This window comes from Pygocentrus nattereri, chromosome 16, assembly GCF_015220715.1.
Source record: "Pygocentrus nattereri isolate fPygNat1 chromosome 16, fPygNat1.pri, whole genome shotgun sequence".
In the NCBI taxonomy this organism is placed as follows: Eukaryota; Metazoa; Chordata; class Actinopteri; order Characiformes; family Serrasalmidae; genus Pygocentrus; species Pygocentrus nattereri.
Window position 1 is genome coordinate 24243524 of NC_051226.1, and position 18337 is coordinate 24261860.

The 18337-nt window shown below is 41.5% G+C and overlaps 1 protein-coding gene and 1 pseudogene across 2 annotated transcripts in view; one reads left to right on the plus strand and one right to left on the minus strand.

The window, feature by feature from the left end:
* pof1b (POF1B actin binding protein) overlaps positions 1-15969 on the minus strand; it is a 36431-nt gene extending 20462 nt beyond the window's left edge. The window contains exons 1-2 of one of the 2 annotated variants that reach the window (XM_017704326.2): positions 14974-15969; positions 14014-14085 (exon numbers count right to left, since the gene is read on the minus strand). In XM_017704326.2, the coding sequence (XP_017559815.2) occupies positions 14014-14085; positions 14974-15345 (444 nt within the window). In that variant the 5' untranslated portion in view covers positions 15346-15969. The remainder of the gene's footprint in view (positions 1-14013; positions 14086-14973) is intronic. The other variant, XM_017704327.2, reaches the window with a different exon arrangement.
* On the plus strand, positions 8535-8708 carry LOC119265467 (annotated as a pseudogene).
* Positions 15970-18337: the final 2368 nt, after the last annotated feature.

Below are 18337 nucleotides of genomic sequence, written 5' to 3' on the forward strand. Positions count from 1 at the left end.
ATTTTCAAAAACTGTAAATGGAAACAAGCACTTTCAAATTATTCAAAGTCAAATTGTCAAAAAGTGAAAAACGACAAAAATACAGACGAGAGTTTTATTACATCAGTTTTTATTACATCATACTTTTATATTTTTTAATATTTTTTATATTTTTAAAATCACGTTAAACTGAGATTGCATTAAATCGTTATTATCGCGTTAACTTCGACAGCCCTATACACACACACACACACACACACACACACACACACACACACACACACACACACACAACACACACACTCATTGTAAAGTTGTGGCCACCCTGATTTTTGCATCATATATATTAAACATGTTCAATATTTATGGCTCAACATCCTGTAGTGTGGAGGGAATGCCTAGCATGGAAAACTGTTAACCAATGAAAACCAAGCTGAAATTATTTTTTTCTCTCTCTTATGCTGCTAAATGCACATGAAAAAAAGCACATGAAAAAAGCACAATAGCTCTTGCTTTGCTGTTTTTTGTTCTGATATAAAGTACTGTTTGCTCAAAAGATGGCAAATCTTGTCGCTGTGGGAGTGGATGACTAAGGACAAAAAAAATTTTACTCAGTGAATTCTGACTTTATTTGTCGATTTCTCTCATTTTCTACAACAGAAATTTTAAAATATATAATGTGGGGCAGACGTAAGTCTCTGCAGAGCTGGATGCAAATGCCGGGAGGTAAGTGATGAAAGAGCAGGTACAGAAGAGTTAGAGAGTGAGAGTGATGGACTGCTTTAACAACTAAGGGAGTGAGGAGATGACAGCAGTACCTCACCCTCCATCTCACCAGATAAATCACAGTGATTCACAACATGTACTTTCAAAACACTTGCTCCACCTCTTTAACCTTCAAATTAGATACTGTACATGTGCAAGTCTGTTCAATACACAGTTCAGTATTTTGTGTGTGCGCAAGGGCACATGTCCACACCAACACTTCCTCTCTATTGAGAGATTCCGCTTGTGCTCAGAGGTTTGGGTGAAGTCATAGTCAACATGCCTGAAATGCTTACCCATGATAATTACCCCATTCCCTACCAACTCATACATGCAAATTTTGTTCAGTCAAAGTACTTTTACTGCCTCTCTGGTTAGCGACAGCAGTTTGTCCCCACACTTAAATCTGTTATTTATATCACTCAAAAGTCCATTTTGTTACTGTCAAAGAAAAAAAAAGAAAAAAAAAGCATTGGGCCTCATTCACCAGTTCATGATATGTTCTTACTGTTTGCACCTTTGTGCTCTTGAATGTGTGTAGATTCTGTTTTTAACCAAGAACAAATCCCAAGAAGACAACATTGGTGCATATTTTAATAGTTTTCTACATTATTTGAAGATGGCAGCTGTGTGGAACTGAGCCCATAGAAGTGCTCCAAAAATGCTTAGAATAAAATCTCGTTACATTAACTTACATTAAAAGTTAAGAATGTTTGTCTTCTCATGTAAAGTAAAAATTTGAGATACAGTGATGATTTGCAAATGATTTTTACACTGCCAGCTGAATATTTTGGGAAAAAGCATTTTTCAAAAGCCACCCAGCAATCTAAGATGCTAGGGTTGCATGAAAAAAAACATGCCTTTTCTTGACTACAGCTGATGGTTTTGATTAGTGTGCAACTACTGGATGACTGTGAATAAACAATATTGTGCAAGTCCATGCTACTGAATAAGATCCTTACACTCTGCCTTACATGAGTTACAGTATTTTCACCAGCCTGCCTTTCCTACTGCCTCAAACCTACTGCCCTACTCTGTTTATTATTCCCCTCCATATTCACATTTTCAGTTGTAGATTACGCAATGGCTAACAGATGCAACACGCTCTATAGTTTTGCTTAGAGATGTACAGATACCACTTTTTCCCCTTTCAAGAATGATACCTAATCTTTAAAAGGGACCTATCATGCTTTTCTGTTTTCCCTGTCCTTTAGTCTGTTATGTAGCTTTTTGTGCATGTAAACATTCCACATAGACACCAGAGCGAGAAACTCTCTCCTCCTCTTTTCTGGAATTCCAGTCCTTTTCCTTTGTTAATAGATGATGTAATCTCGTAACACAAACCTTATTGCCCACCTCCCAGTAAGCTTGGTACACCCGCACCCAACACATAGCAACTACTGGAAGCCAAGAAGAGGTCGTTTTCAATTTTGTAGCCATGTTGAAAAGACGCTGACCTGACTTTCAGGACCAGACTTAGAATAAGTCCCCTTTAAGTATGTCCTGGTACCAAGTACCAATGCCAACGATAACTTTAACAAAACTAGCTTACAGGTCTTGATAATTATATAATTTCACTTTTTAAATATTTTTCATTTTAAACACATATAAAACATGAATAAATACATTTTATTATGGCACATTATACTATATAAAAACGACTATATACAACCCCAATTCCAGTGAAGTTGGGACATTGTGTAAAACAAATAAAAACAGAATATGATGATTTGCAAATCCTTTTCAACCTATATTCAATTGAATACACTACAAAGACAAGATATTTAATGTTCAATTAATGCAACACGTTCCAAAGAAGTTGGGACAGGGGCATGTTTACCACTGTGTTACATCACCTTTCCTTTAAACAACACTCAATAAGCGTTTGGGAACTGAGGACACTAATTGTTGAAGCTTTGTAGGTGGAATTCTTTCCCATTCTTGCTTGATGTACAACTTCAGTTGTTCAGCAGTCCGGGGTCTCCGTCCTCGTATTTTGCGCTTCATAATGCACCACACATTTTCAATGGGAGACAGGTCTGGACTGCAGGCAGGCCAGTCTAGTACCTGCACTCTTTTACTACGAAGCCACGCTGTTGTAACACATGCAGAATGTGGCTTGGCATTGTCTTGCTGAAATAAGCAGGGACGTCCCTGAAAAAGACGTTGCCTAGATGGCAGCATATGTTGCTCCAAAACCTGTATGTACCTTTAAGCATTAATGGTGCCTTCACAGATGTGCAAGTTACTCATGCCATGGGCACTAACACTCCCCCACACCATCAGAGATGCTGTCTTTTGAACTTTGCGCTGATAACAATCCGGACAGTCCTTTTCCTCTTTGGCCCGGAGGACACGACGTCCATGATTTCCAAAAACCATTTGAAATGTGGACTCGTCAGACCACAGGACACTTTTCCACTTTGCGTCAGTCCATCTCAGATGAGCTCGGCCCAGAGAAGCCGGCAGCGTTTCTGGGTGTTGTTGATATATGGCTTTCGCTTTACATGGCAGAGTTTTAACTTGCACTTGTAGATGGAGCGACGAACTGTGTTCACTGACAATGGTTTTCTGAAGTGTTCCTGAGCCAACTGAATATAGATTGAAAAGGACTTGCAAATCATTGTATTCTGTTTTTATTTATGTTTTACCCAACGTCCCAACTTCATTGGAATTGGGGTTGTACAATCAAATAGTAGGTAAAATGCAAACAAAAACAGAAAGCAGTAATCGATAAATTTATGTTGCTGTAAATAAATTTATAGTGCTCAGATGCATTAAAAATCAGTATGTTTATGTGATGGAGATCATGGGCTCAGGAATACTTTGACAAACTGTTGTCAATAAACACTGTTCATTGCTGGCTTCACGAATCCAAGTTATGACTGCCAGTGAAAGACTGCCAACTTTTCAAAATGTGAGCTCATCAGAAATTAACGCACAGTGGAAACATGTATTGTGATCTGACAAGCCAACCTTTCAAACTGTTAACGGGGAAAAAAAAACAAGAAAAGAAACATCCAAATACCAGTGTAAAGTTCAAAATGCAGGCTCTGCCATGGTATGTGGGCGTATTAGCTGGAAACTTGCACATCTGTTAAAACACCATTATTGCTGAATAAATTCAGGGACGTGCATGCTTATTTCAACCTGACAACAGCAAGCCATATTCTGCACAAGTTACAACAGTATTGCAGTATAATCAGAGAGTGTGGGAGCTAGAACTGCCTGGAGTCCAGACCTGCCTCCCTTCGGTCTACCAGGTCTTGCATGGTTATTAAGAGTCTCACTTTATCTTTTAGTATTTTTTTAAACTCTAGCTCTAGTCCTGTTATTTTTTTTAAGTTTTCTCTTGACTTTCCTATTCCTTATGCAAATTCATTGTCCTTTATATAATCTCTTCACAAACTTCTCCTTTAGCCATTTTACAGCATATGAGAAAGAAATGTGCATGGTAGCTAAACTGTGTTTGGGTAGCTGCTTGTGTGAATGTTAGTGACACGTTTGGAAACAGCTTTTTTTGGGCAGATGCAGCTGTAACTCAGTGGTTTTAATACTGGATGGATGGAAGAGTTAAAGCAGCAGTAGAGTGCAGAAAAGTAAAAAGCAAAGTAATAGTGCAGAAGAGTGAACAACTTAAATACTGATTTGATATTGGAAGCTTTTGTGTATTTTTCTGTAAGAAATTTTCTGTTTCTTGCTATTTTAAGACATGGAAATGTGGAAAAATCAATGGCTGTTTTGACTGCAAATTGAATAAATGGAAGGTGGTCTCTCTCGTTTTTGCACAGTGCTGTTTATATTTATTCATATTTGTAGGCTCTTGAACAACGCTAGATCATTTAAAACTGACTTCTGCAAGACCCAGAACTAACATTTCATAAGTCATGTCTTTCAGAACCTATTAAACTGGTATGAATATGGTTTCAGACTGGATGTAGGCAGGAATGTAATAACCCATCTCCCCTCGAATCCCCCTTAGATCCAGGCTAGAAAAACAAAATAATTCAACTTGATCCAGTCCAAAATTGTTTGCAAAGCTACTGCTTGGAATCATAAAAAGAGACATAGCAGAAGAACACAAGTCTACTAAGCCTGTAATTGTGCAATGGCTCTCAGGATCTTTTTGGAGCACAAGGCTTTCCCTGTGTCAGTAGAACAGTAAGAAATAGGTCAACGTGTGAGGCCGAGTTCTCTGTTACAGAGTAAAAAAAGAGGGCCATCACTGTGGCCTACAGTGAATGGAGGGAAAGCGCAACAAGAAGAGAGCTCATTTTTCAAAGAGAGGCTGTGCCAGACCTCGTGATGTGGGCGAGAAAGCAAACAGAAGCTGCAGAGAGAATCCTCTTTCAAACCAGATTAGTGTTTAACTAAAAGGTAAAACTGTGGAAGACTGTTTCTTTGATTAGACTAGACTGACTACATTACATTCAATTATACATTTTGCACAATGCACATAGTACGTTTGCTCAAACAAAAAACAAAAAAAAAAAACATTTTTTGAGATATAATCATAAAGATGCCTCATTATATGCCATGACCTTGATACTGAATGTGTTGATATTATGCAATCCACCTTTTGGCGGCTGTTGTGATCAGAAACACTGGTTTGAGTATTTGATCATCTGAAACTGGCTACAGGCCAAAAGTGTGGAATTGCACACTTGATTACATTCATACTGAACGCTGTCACTCAAGTGCTTCAGTCCATGCAGGTAACAAAGGATCTTAAAAATGATTTGAGTCTTTAACGGCTACCTTCCTTAGTTACAAAATAAAAAAAAGAGCAGAAAAATGTTCCCATATGTCCTGAACCAAAGAAGTAAACACCACACCACAGAGTATTTAACTCACAAGATAACATCTTTCAAATCATTATGATAAAGTCAGAGTGGTTTGATGTGAAATGCTTTGTTCTAAATCAGCTTACAGAGTCAGAATTGCTCATAGTGAAGGTGACAGAACTGGACATCTGAAGCATTTCTTGCCTTTCAAAACTACCTCACAGTAAATTATTATATGAATTGGTTGTGAGCTCAGTGCCTGTTGCTAGAAAGCATTGTTATATTAATAGTCTTGAGATAAGATCTTGGCCTAAAAACATATTTTTAAAAGCCATTCTTGGCAGAAAGGTACAAGCAGGGAAGCCAAAACAATCCTCAAAGTAAACTGTTTTTTCAGATTTGACCATTATCAACATTATAAATAAAGCTCAGAAGACACGTGTAGATGAACAAATTATATATTTATGCTGTAGACATTGCATCATCTTGTTCCTATCACCACCACTGTAAAACAAAGTTTTATCTACAAATCACTATTTCACATCAAACCACTCTGAAAGACTGTTCACTTCTCAGCGACAAAAGTATGCAAAAAATGGAAAAATCTGCAGAATTCCCTGAAATAACAACACTATGCTCATAAATGCCAAAGCAACGGCCTGTGGCTACACATCAGGACCAGGCCTCTACTAGGAAAATAATCTTCCCTCATAACAGCTCACACACCGCCTGGACTTGGGTGCCTGTCTTTGACCTTCTTAAGTGTTTCTTGTCATGATATACCTGAGGACATCTACAGACATGTCTCACTCCAAGTTGGCCTTGTGACAGAAAAACACTGGTGTTTCAGAAAAACACAAAAAAGAGCTGTCGTGATCTCTCACTGACATTCACTGCATGGGGCTCTGTGTGCATAACAACTTCAGTTTCAGGCCAAGCCAGAGCAGTTCACAAAGAGGCCACTGATTGAGTGGTTTGTGTGAGGAACGTGCTGGAAATGTGTTTGCCATGGCGTTCAGAATGCCCCCTGCAGTGGTATCCAAATTCTGCTTCTTCAGTTTAACGCTGGAGCTAGAAGGCTAATGCTGCTTACAAAACACTAGAATTCACATCTGCTCAAACCACATACAGGTCTTCATTAAGTCAGCAAGGACTTGTCAGCATGGTTTAGGGCCCAGTGTGATTTACTGCAAACTACACAACTAAAAAAAACTTCACCATGAACTTCACCCTGAACTCAGCAGACAGCTATTTTAGACTACAGGTGTCGTCCCTTCATATGCACGCTTTCACATTTGGGTATTAGATTATGTCCGATTCTGTCTGTTGTTTCACTTTATAGACATAAACTATATTGCCAAAAGTATTCGGTCGTCTGCCTTCACCCGCATATGAAATTGAGTGGCATCTTATTTTTAATCCTTAGGGTTTAATATGATGTCAGCCCACCCTTTGCAACTATAACAGCTTCAACTCTTCTGGGAAGGCTTTCCACAAGGTTTAAGAGTTTATTGGAATTTTTGACCATTCTTCCAGAAGCGCATTTGTGAGGTCAGACACTGATGTTGGACAAGAAGGCCTGGCTCACAGTCTCCGCTCTAATACATCCCAAAGGTTTTTCTTTGGGTTGAGGTCAGGACTCGCTCAACCATGTCTTTATGGACCTTGCTTTGTGTACTGGTGTGCAGTCATGTTGGAACAGGAAGGGGCCGTCCCCAAACTGTTCCCACAAAGTTGGGAGCATGAAATTGTCCAAAATCTCTTGGTCTGCTGAAGCATTAAGAGTTCCTTTCATTGGAACTAAGGGGCCGAGCACAACTCCTGAAAAACAACCCCACACAATGAACCCCCCTCCACCAAACTTGGCACAAAGCAGTCAGACAAGTACTGTTCTCCCAGAAACCGCCAAACCCAGAGTCAGCCATCTGATTGCCAAATGGAGAAGCATGATTCATCACTCCAAAGAACACGTCTTCACTGCTCTAGAGTCCAGTGGTGGTGCTTTACACCACTGCATTCAATGCTTTGCATTGCAGTTGGTGATGTAAGGCTTGGATGCAGCTGCTCGGACATGGAATTCCATGGATTCCATGAAGCTCTCTACGCTGTTCTTGAGCTAATCTGAAGGCCACATGACGTTTGGAGGTCTGTAGTGATTGACTCAGCACAAAGTTGGTGACCTCTGAGTTGCTGTCATTCCCAATGGCTTCCATTTTGTTGTAATACCACTGACAGTTGACTGTGGAATATTAAGTAGTGAGGAAATTTCATGACAGGACTTGTTGCACAGGTGGCATCCTATCATGATACCACGCTGGAATTCACTGAGCTCCTGAGAGCGACCCATTATTTCACAAATGTTTGTACAAGCAGTCTGCAGGCCTAGTTGCTTGGTTTTATACACCTGTGGCCATGGAAGTGATTGGAACACCTGAATTCAATGATCTGGATGGGTGAGCGAATACTTTTGACAATATAGTGTGTCTCTACTTCAGATTCAAAATGATCATATATACAGAAACAACAGAAACTGTGAATGTAATCTGTAGTATTCATCTACTACATCCATAGACACTTGTTGTCTAAAATGGCTGCTCACTGTGTTCAGCTACTTGTTGAAGCTTTGCTCACTTTTATAGCTCAGGGTAAGTCAAACTACACCCTAAATGGCACTGGTAAGTCTGCAACACATTAAGGAAAACCTGGATGTGGTTTGGTTGAAAAGATTTGGGTGACTATTGACTAGTGTTTGTTATCAATTTTAGAAAAAAGCAAAAAAATTTTTTGTCCAAATAATTCCATTACACTTGAGACCGGAGTCACTGGTACAGTAAACTGACTGGCACAATAAATTGAGCCACAGAATGGTTATATTTGGTATTTTGCTGGGCTCGGCAGCCGTGGCCAATAAACTGTGGGTTCCAACACTTCTACAAGCTACAATAATTTGCATTGTTCACACAGTTTCTGTTGAAGTCAGTTCATTTGAAGTCAGTAAGTTGCGAGATATGTTCTTATCTGTTCGTATCTGTTCTTATCAGTTTAATATCTGATACGTCCTCTATATGAGGACTACATATTAAACAGATTTTTAGAACAGGGAGACGGAAGAGGGGCTTGCTCCATCCGCTCCGTGCATTGACCAGGGGTAGTCATGGGCTGGAGGTTAGGGAACCAGCCCTGTGTTGCCGTTTCGATCCCCTCAGCTGACAGTGCCTGACTGAAGTGCCCTTGAGCAAGGCACCTAACCCACAATTGCTCCCCGGGTGCCATGGATAGGGCTGCCCACTGCTCCGGGCAAGTGTGCTCACTGCCCTCTAGTGTGTGTGTTCACTAGTGTGCATGTATGTGGGTGTTTCACTGCACGGATGGGTTAAATGCAGAGGTCTAATTTCACAGTGTGCCAAACACAGTGACACAAATGGTTGTTAGTTCTATTCTAATTTCTCTTCATGCATGCTTTGGCCCACTACCGACTCCAGACAGCTGCTCATCCATCTGCTCCCACATACAAGACTGAAAATTAGTGCAGACCTCTACTTTGTAGGTCTCTTTTGTAAGGGGGACCAAGCTAGCCAATAGACGGGCAATAAGGATTGTGTTACGAGATGATATCATCTTGTAACAAAGGACAAGGGCTGGAAATCCAACAAGGTAATTCACAACACTGAGAGTGGTTTCTGTGGGAGATAGTTACTCTCTCTGGCGTGTACTTAGGCCTTTGTGACTTTACAGAACATTTACATGCACAAAAAGCTACATAACATGCTAAAGGGGGAAAAAAACAGAAAAGCATCATAGGTAGCCTTTAAATATCTCAAGAGCATCTATTGTCATTACTTATTTTTTTAAACCCCTTAAACTCTATTAAACCTTCAGGAGGTGTAGACTTCTGACACTTATAACTACCTACCTTATACAATTCATAGCAGTTACTGAATAATAAGCATAAAGATTAATAACTCAACAATAAATCAACAATTCAAGGGGCTAACCCTTATTTTGTATACACCCTGAAACATCCTAACAAACGTCCTAACACTATTGCTCACTCGCAGCTCACTGAGAAATTCAGAGAAATTCAGAACGTGTACCATAGCAAAATGACAGTAATAGCTCTAGACCTCTAAAGGTTACAATAATGGACAGTTTATTGGTCTTTGCATTCTCTTATCTGCTTTGAAATAGGTGGAAATTTAAAATCATGTCCACGGGCAGGATTATCAGTGGGAACAATTTTTGCTAAGAAGTTTCCTGCAGATGTATTTGCCTCACCCTGATTTTACATTATAAATAAGGACAGCAACTACACCTACCAGGACCCTTGATCATAAAGCACACTTATTACTGCTAAGCAGCTTCTGTTCCCAGTATTAAATAACTTCCCACTAGCTGTAAAACCACTTCTGTCCCACAACAATAACCTAAAAATAATAGTTACATACTAATCTCTTGACAGCCTATTATGTTCATAAGTAGTGAGTAATATGTTGTTAGTCATTTAAAACACTAAACAGCACACAGTGAATACTCATAGTTTCACAGTCTAAATTTTCTTGTTGTATAATGATGTAAGTGCATTGCCTCTGTACTACAATCACACTATGAATGGTTATTAACGAAGTTGGCATTTATAACAACATAATTACTTGAATACACTTGAAACACAAAAATGAGACAATGCTTAATTTATTTAAATGGCATTTTTCATTGAAATTATGCACAAGCTATTCATTTTCTTTAAAAAAAAAACACAAAAAACTAAGGACAATATCTAATTTTTCAGTGTCCACAGTTTCTATTCTTTTTAGGAGACTAGATTTCAGTTTTTCACAGAACACCTGCAGCATTAGGATTTCGTTTTTCTGCCTTTCTGCTTTTTCTGCTTTTCATGATTTAAGTGGTATCAAATAACTGAGTAGTGCTGAAGTCTGGACTCTGAGGGGCAGCCAGTCCACTGTTGTGAGTACACCAGCAGAATCTTTGCTTGATTTACAAACTTTTTCCATCTTTTTACTTTTCTCAGTAACAGACAGTTACAGTTGACAGTTACAGTTACACATCCTTTCAGACTCTTCAGCATTTTCACACTAGAGTTTTTTCTGGACCCAGGACCACTTGCTCTGTAAATTCAGTGTGTTTGGTCAAGTGTGGAAGCCATTTTGGAGCCTGTGAGCTGTGCAGAGAACAAATCTCCTACGGTTTGCTTACAGCAAAATCTGGTGTGGTCTGCTGTGTGTGTGTGGAAGCTATCTGCTCCAGGCAGTGCATGTGGGTTTGTGTGATTGGTTCATCAGAATGGGAATGAGAATTAAATGTTTGTAAAAGCAGACTGCATGGCTATGCGCTTGATTTTATACACCTGTGGCAATGGGACTGAAAAAAACAGCTGAATTCAATGATTAAGCGGTACGTCCCAACACATTTGTCCACATAGTGTATCTAATCTTGTCAAATATCTCTGAATAACATGTTCTTGATGGCCACTATGACTAGGAATTTAAAAAATTAAGGGATGCCACTGACTTTGCACAGCAATGAAGACTTACAGTTCTTGTATGTTATATGGTAGCCTTCTTATAAAAGTGAAACTCTGACTGTTCCTGTTCTAACGTGCCTAAGGATTATGGCCCAAAGATAATTTTTAATAAATTACAGGGCAACTAATGGCATCTTTGAAAACTGGTTAGTCTGTTCACCCAAGTTTCAGCAGATGACCAATAAACGTGGAAATCTGTCAACGCTTCACGAGAGGAGATAACCCTAGTAATTTTCTCATTCATTTGAAATGAAGGGTACTTCTAAATACACCTTTAACCTGAACATTGTTTACATTTTCAGCACTTCTTCCCACAATAAATGGGTAAATCTAGCCAAATTCCAAGTGTGCAAGATGAAGTTACAGTCAGAGAGTTTTTCTGCCTGAGGATAAAAGTGTCCATAAGATTAACTATCAGCACCCATGAGGCAATCCGGTCTTCTCTGCACAGCATTTTAAACATGTCTGTGCGTGGATCTTATAGGTTCAGTCAGCGTGTACAGAGCGATACAGCCAGGAATCAGGCTTGTGTCACCGTTTTATAATATTGTGTCTGTTGCAAGGTATTCACATGCATACAGTAACAACAGGATAGCATGAAAATCATCATATCAGCAACCAAAACTATGCCCCGTCGATATTAGTCTAACATTTTTTCTTAAAGTTTTAAAATGAACTACTTTTAATTGAAACATGTCATTCAGGATGAACACCTAATAGTCTACCATACCCAAAAAAGCTATCGTACTCAAACTCTCTACTACCACACAAAGAAACACACAGCTTACATCACATCTCTCAGTGTGTCTGCTTTTCAATCTAGACTTTTCACAAAATCAAATCTAACTGAATTTATAGTTTACAGTTTTTTTTAAATAAATCTGCTGGGATATTTTTCCACATCTCTTAAGTTCAGTCTTAGAAGTTAGAAGAAGGTTTCATTTTCTGCTTCAATGAAAAGTATGATCTACAATCTAAGCAATCCCAACCACTCTCAATAATGTTGAGGACTCTGGGGTGGTCAGTCCACTGTTCTGAGAAACACCAGCAGCTTCTCGGTTTGATTTGCACATTTTCTTATCGTTTCCCCTGCAATATAGAATCCAGCCTTTCCTGCTGCTATCAGCCCGTTAACTATGTGCCTATATAAGTCCATTATTACTCTTTTGTCTCTTTTCATTTTGTGTTTGTATTGCTTCCTTTAATTACTGGACATACAGAATATGCCATCTCTGCTAATGCACATCAAAATCAAGCCTGGATAGAGAACCTCATAAAACCATCTACAACATGCATAAATACAAAGTCATCTCTAGTAGTTTTAATGTTTAGTCTATTTTTTTTCTTTTATGTATGTTTCCTGGTGGATGCTTTGCAGGGAGCAGGGAGAATGTAGGAGCTGGCTACTAACTTTCTCTGTGACTTTGTACATTTTAATTGTGATTACAATTAGAAAATGTGTGCATTACTGGGTTTTATTTTGTAGTGTGTTAACTGTCCCCTTCCTAGCATGCACTTACTCATGTTCTCACTGGTATGGATAAATGGTTAAGCACCCGCATAGCTGCATGGCAGAACAGCACTTCTTCTACTTTTCTGAATGCATAAAAATTCTGTACAGTGAATGTGAGAAGAGCTTAACGTGCATCAGAAGAGAAGCACATTTGCTGTTTCCCCCCCAGGTTGTTGGCCTGAGACATGAAAAACCAGAGAGACAAGTGACAAAAACTAAATAAGAAACTGTTGTATGTCTTTTCAGTGTTTCTCCACTGTTGCGTAAAGTATCTAAAAGTTACATAATGTAAGATGTTCATGCGTGGAATTCACATCAGCCTTGGGCCAAAACTGATGTTACGGATTTAACGTTAACTATGTGCCTATATTAGTCCATTATTACTCTTTTGTCTCTTTTCATTTTGTGTTTGTATTGCTTCCTTTAATTACTGGATATACGGAATGTCTTATTAACTACATGTATACTTTTCAGGAATGACGAAACAGAAATTCTAATTAAATATGATGAAAGCAACTTTCCGCTAGAGAGCAAAATAGGCGGGTTCTGGAAGAAAAGCGTCATGCAGGTTTTGGCAAGATTTTGGTTTACAGCCAAACAAATATGGAGAACCACTGGATGTTAATGGTGTGACATGTGGCCTGTGCAGAATACAGTTATGACTATGCACTATTCCACTATTAGAAACAAGCCTAGTTGGTAATTACAAGGTAATAATGTTACCATCAGGGAAAATGAGATCCAAATCTCAAAATAGTTCCTGAATGGGTGACAGGAGAGCTCTTTTCACTCTAAGCGTCAAACAATTAATGATATTTCTGATATTTATTTGTGTTTTACGTCTCGCATACAACATTTGGTACTTCCTACCCAGATGAGCTCAAAAAACTGGTTCTTGTACTACAGCATGCACCAACTGACTGTCATCTAGTTGTGGGAAAAGTTACTCCAAAAGCAATCACATGAATGCAAATTATTATATGACAATTATTTTTTCTGTTCCAACAGGAGTTTTTAACTATTAACATAGTCAGATCGAAAAGGGTGTTCCCACACAATGTCATCTGGGAATGAACGAGACAATTCCTTGAGTCCGACACACCCACAACACACCCTGCAGGTACAACTCTATTACCCAAACTCATAAACCCTGCTGACACACACACACACGCACGCACACATGCACACGCACATGCACACACACGCACAACAACACTTCAACGGAAGCCTGTCCATAAAGACAAGGCAATATAAACAATGCTCATAAATGCTGCACCACACTGCAACTATAATATTTCAAAATGTTATGCACTATAAATAAATGCTAGCGTGAATGGAAGAAAACGGAAAAAAGGTGGGGAGGTGTGAGTGAAGGTAACTGCCGCATATGAAATCATCTCCAGGGTAGCATCATCATGAAATTATGGCCTTACCTCTGGTGGCTCAGGACTCTTGGTTGGGCTTGATGTTTGGCTGAACACAGATGAAGCTTTGCCATTGATATTCTAAATGGGAAGAAGAAGCATCCGTTTGTTAACGTCTCGTCATGTGACGAACAGAGCATGTGTAAAAGAGACTGCATAAATCATTCAAATGACCAGCGGCCCACACAAACATGAGCAAAGTAAACAAGCACGGCAGCTTTAGGTGAACTAATCATTAGCATTGAACTGCAATATTAAAAAAAGAAGATCTGGCTCTGTACTGGAGCTCTGTCCCAGCACAAAGTCCTTCATCCTCCACTTCATGGGTCAGATGATCAAGCAGCAAAAGCTCGTGGACTAAAATCGTATCACATCATAGATGCGTTATGGACTAATACAAAATATGTGCTGATAAAATAATGCTATTGCCACCAGTGTGATCAACAGTCAAACGTCAGCTTGAACTAGACTTTGAAATGTCTTACAAAATAATTTTTCTTAAAGCTTGGCCTGGCTGGTTTAAACTGGACTGGGTAAAATGACACTGAAGGGTAAACTCCTCACCCATGACAACCCACAAACAGTAAAGCTGTTTTTTCAGATGTGCGTTTAAATCAAGACTTAAATCATAATAAAAATAAAATCAAAGGCCTTTTTTCATTGAACAAGAACACTGAGATGTTGTGTCTCTCATCGTCTTCTCAGCTGAGACCATCGTCATTCAAGTCTTATTGGTTTAAAGCAATTAGAGGAGGCCAAGCTGTAGTGGGTTTGTAACGCATCCAAAATGATGGTTTATATCTCCTAAAATAACATTAGTCCACGATAAACACAAGAAAACGCAGCACCACGGCAGGATGTGGCGAACAAACATAAGGTCAGTGTATTTTTGTCTTTACTACTTTTTAATCTCGTAGTTTCACCCAAGAAACTTTGGTGACTTTTATGCGAAACAGATGAAAACCTCACCAGCCGCTGGAGGCTGTCCGTTTCCTCCACGCTGCTGACGCTGACCCGCTGCACAGTTTGCACATTTTGCATGTTCTGTAAGTAAACCGGGTTCACCATCGCCGGCGTCTGATTGAGCACCACGTAGGACTCGGCGGACCGCTGGACCGGCACCAGGTACCGAACGTTTCCCTGCAGCAAGTTTCCGTCCACGGTGCCGTTCACGTACTGGACGGACTGTAGCGGAGATCCGGGCGCCAGGCTGACCGTCCGCAGGGTCGAGGCTCCATTGATGTTGAACTGTCCGGGAGACAGCACCGTGGCCACGGCCGGCTCTGAGGCGACGCTCACGGTGCGCAGGGTGGCTGTGCTTTGCGCCGAAGGAAGCGTCATTTTCAGACTGATTCCAGGGCAGAAGAGGTCAGTTCAACTGTTCACACAGCGATTAAATTCAGAACAGCGGGTAAAGCGAGGAACTTCGTCTGAGGAGAAGCTAACAACTTCAGTTTCCCTCAGCGGCGGCTTTGAGCTTGTTGGGGGCGGAGCCTGCTACACCTTTCCACGAGCTCGCCTGATAGGAGGAGACCAGAAACAGAGGAAGCAGGAATTGAGTAGGAAGGTAGCAGAGCTCACTGCCCCCACACTGTACCGCAGGAGGTAGAAGAGCTCACTGCCCCAACACTGTACCGCAGGAGGTAGAAGAGCTCACTGCCCCAACACTGTACCGCAGGAGGTAGAAGAGCTCACTGCCCCCACACTGTACCGCAGGAGGTAGAAGAGCTCACTGCCCCAACACTGTACCGCAGGAGGTAGAAGAGCTCACTGCCCCCACACTGTACCGCAGGAGGTAGAAGAGCTCACTGCCCCAACACTGTACCGCAGGAGGTAGAAGAGCTCACTGCCCCCACACTGTACCGCAGGAGGTAGAAGAGCTCACTGGCCCCACACTGTACCGCAGGAGATAGAAGAGCTCACTGGCCCCACACTGTACCGCAGGAGGTAGAAGAGCTCACTGCCCAACACTGTACCGCAGGAGATAGAAGAGCTCACTGGCCCCACACTGTACCGCAGGAGGTAGAAGAGCTCACTGCCCCAACACTGTACCGCAGGAGGTAGAAGAGCTCACTGCCCCAACACTGTACCGCAGGAGGTAGAAGAGCTCACTGCCCAACACTGTACCGCAGGAGGTAGAAGAGCTCACTGCCCCCACACTGTACCGCAGGAGGTAGAAGAGCTCACTGCCCCAACACTGTACCGCAGGAGGTAGAAGAGCTCACTGCCCCCACACTGTACCGCAGGAGGTAGAAGAGCTCACTGGCCCCACACTGTACCGCAGGAGGTAGAAGAGCTCACTGGCCCCACACTGTACCGCAGGAGGTAGAAGAGCTCACTGCCCAACACTGTACCGCAGGAGATAGAAGAGCTCACTGGCCCCACACTGTACCGCAGGAGGTAGAAGAGCTCACTGCCCCAACACTGTACCGCAGGAGGTAGAAGAGCTCACTGCCCCAACACTGTACCGCAGGAGGTAGAAGAGCTCACTGCCCAACACTGTACCGCAGGAGGTAGAAGAGCTCACTGCCCCCACACTGTACCGCAGGAGGTAGAAGAGCTCACTGCCCCAACACTGTACCGCAGGAGGTAGAAGAGCTCACTGCCCCAACACTGTACCGCAGGAGGTAGAAGAGCTCACTGCCCCAACACTGTACCGCAGGAGGTAGAAGAGCTCACTGCCCCCACACTGTACCGCAGGAGGTAGAAGAGCTCACTGCCCAACACTGTACCGCAGGAGATAGAAGAGCTCACTGGCGCCACACTGTACCGCAGGAGGTAGAAGAGCTCACTGGCCCCACACTGTACCGCAGGAGGTAGAAGAGCTCACTGGCCCCACACTGTACCGCAGGAGGTAGAAGAGCTCACTGCCCCCACACTGTACCGCAGGAGGTAGAAGAGCTCACTGGCCCCACACTGTACCGCAGGAGGTAGAAGAGCTCACTGCCCCCACACTGTACCGCAGGAGGTAGAAGAGCTCACTGCCCCAACACTGTACCGCAGGAGGTAGAAGAGCTCTGTACTGCAGGATACACACTACACGGACTGTAGGAGTTAATGAACTAACGGGGGTGTAGTGTGGGTGTAGTGTAGGGTGTAGTGGGGGTGTAGACACACTGTTTGGGAGGCTTTTGTAGTTTTATTAAGCCACAGTTAGATATGAATCTCTTCTGATTGGAGAGAGAGGGGGGGGGGGGGGACTGACTGATGCCAGGTCAGAATCTTTTCATAGTTATAGCCTGTCATGATTACAGCAGCTGATCCTAGATCAGCACTCCTACTCCTGAGGCGATCTGTAAATAAAATCCCTGTCTTTTTGTAACTTTGTCAAATTGTCTATATGAGTTATGCAATCTAGGCTGCCTAAATCCTGCTCTCTGATTGGCTGAATCTGAATTTTGCACTCTGGCCGGCTGTGGATATTCGGCTAGATCCTACACTACAATCAGCTGACAGTATCCTGTAATATGATTGGCTAACTAAATCCTGCTCTCTGATTGGCCAATATCCTGTGTTCTGACTGGCCATCTAAATCTTACATCAGAGCCGATTTACTGGGAGTCCGGCCACTTCCTGTTTCCCCGTTAAATCAAATTCATGTCTGCAAAGTGCCAGATGGCGCTAAGTTAATCCCTCGCCCAGACCTCGTCTTTTGTTTAAAGTACAAAAACCATTTCACTGAAGTGACTTACCTGTTTCCTTTTTCTACAGCAAGCAGGACGCTGACGATACTGCTACTGAGAGCTGATTGGTTGGCGAGCGGAGCCGCTCATTGGCTGTTCGCGCTCACAGATATCATGAATGTACATGACGTGCCGTTTTAAGCTTCCACCACTGGAGTTTAAAAGCGTTTATAACATAACGGCAGTGTTAAAATGTTTTATATGCCGTCCTGTGTTCAGGAAATTAATGTATTCTTGTACATTAAAAATGTTTAAACAGGTATAATCTGTTTTTGCTCAAATGCTCCATATGAAGCCATTCATTTTGGACTCGCTCAGGAGCGCCCTCTAGGTTTCAGAAACAAGGAAGACATTACAGAGTGGTTATTCTCCTCTCTACAAGTTCTCTGCCTGTCTACTTGTCTGTCTGTATCCCACAACCTGTTTGCCTAAAACCTGCTGTCTGACCAGCTCCCAGTATCATACAATATGATTGGTATTTTTAAAGGTTTGCCTCTCATTGCTGAGGTTTGGGTCTGGGACTTCTATTACTTGGCTCATCACTTGGCAGATGTCAATATAGACAAATGTGGACAGCAGGAAATGTCAATCCTAATAACAAAAAAAAAAAAAAAACCCAAATGATTGGACTAAAAAATTCAATGTGTGTA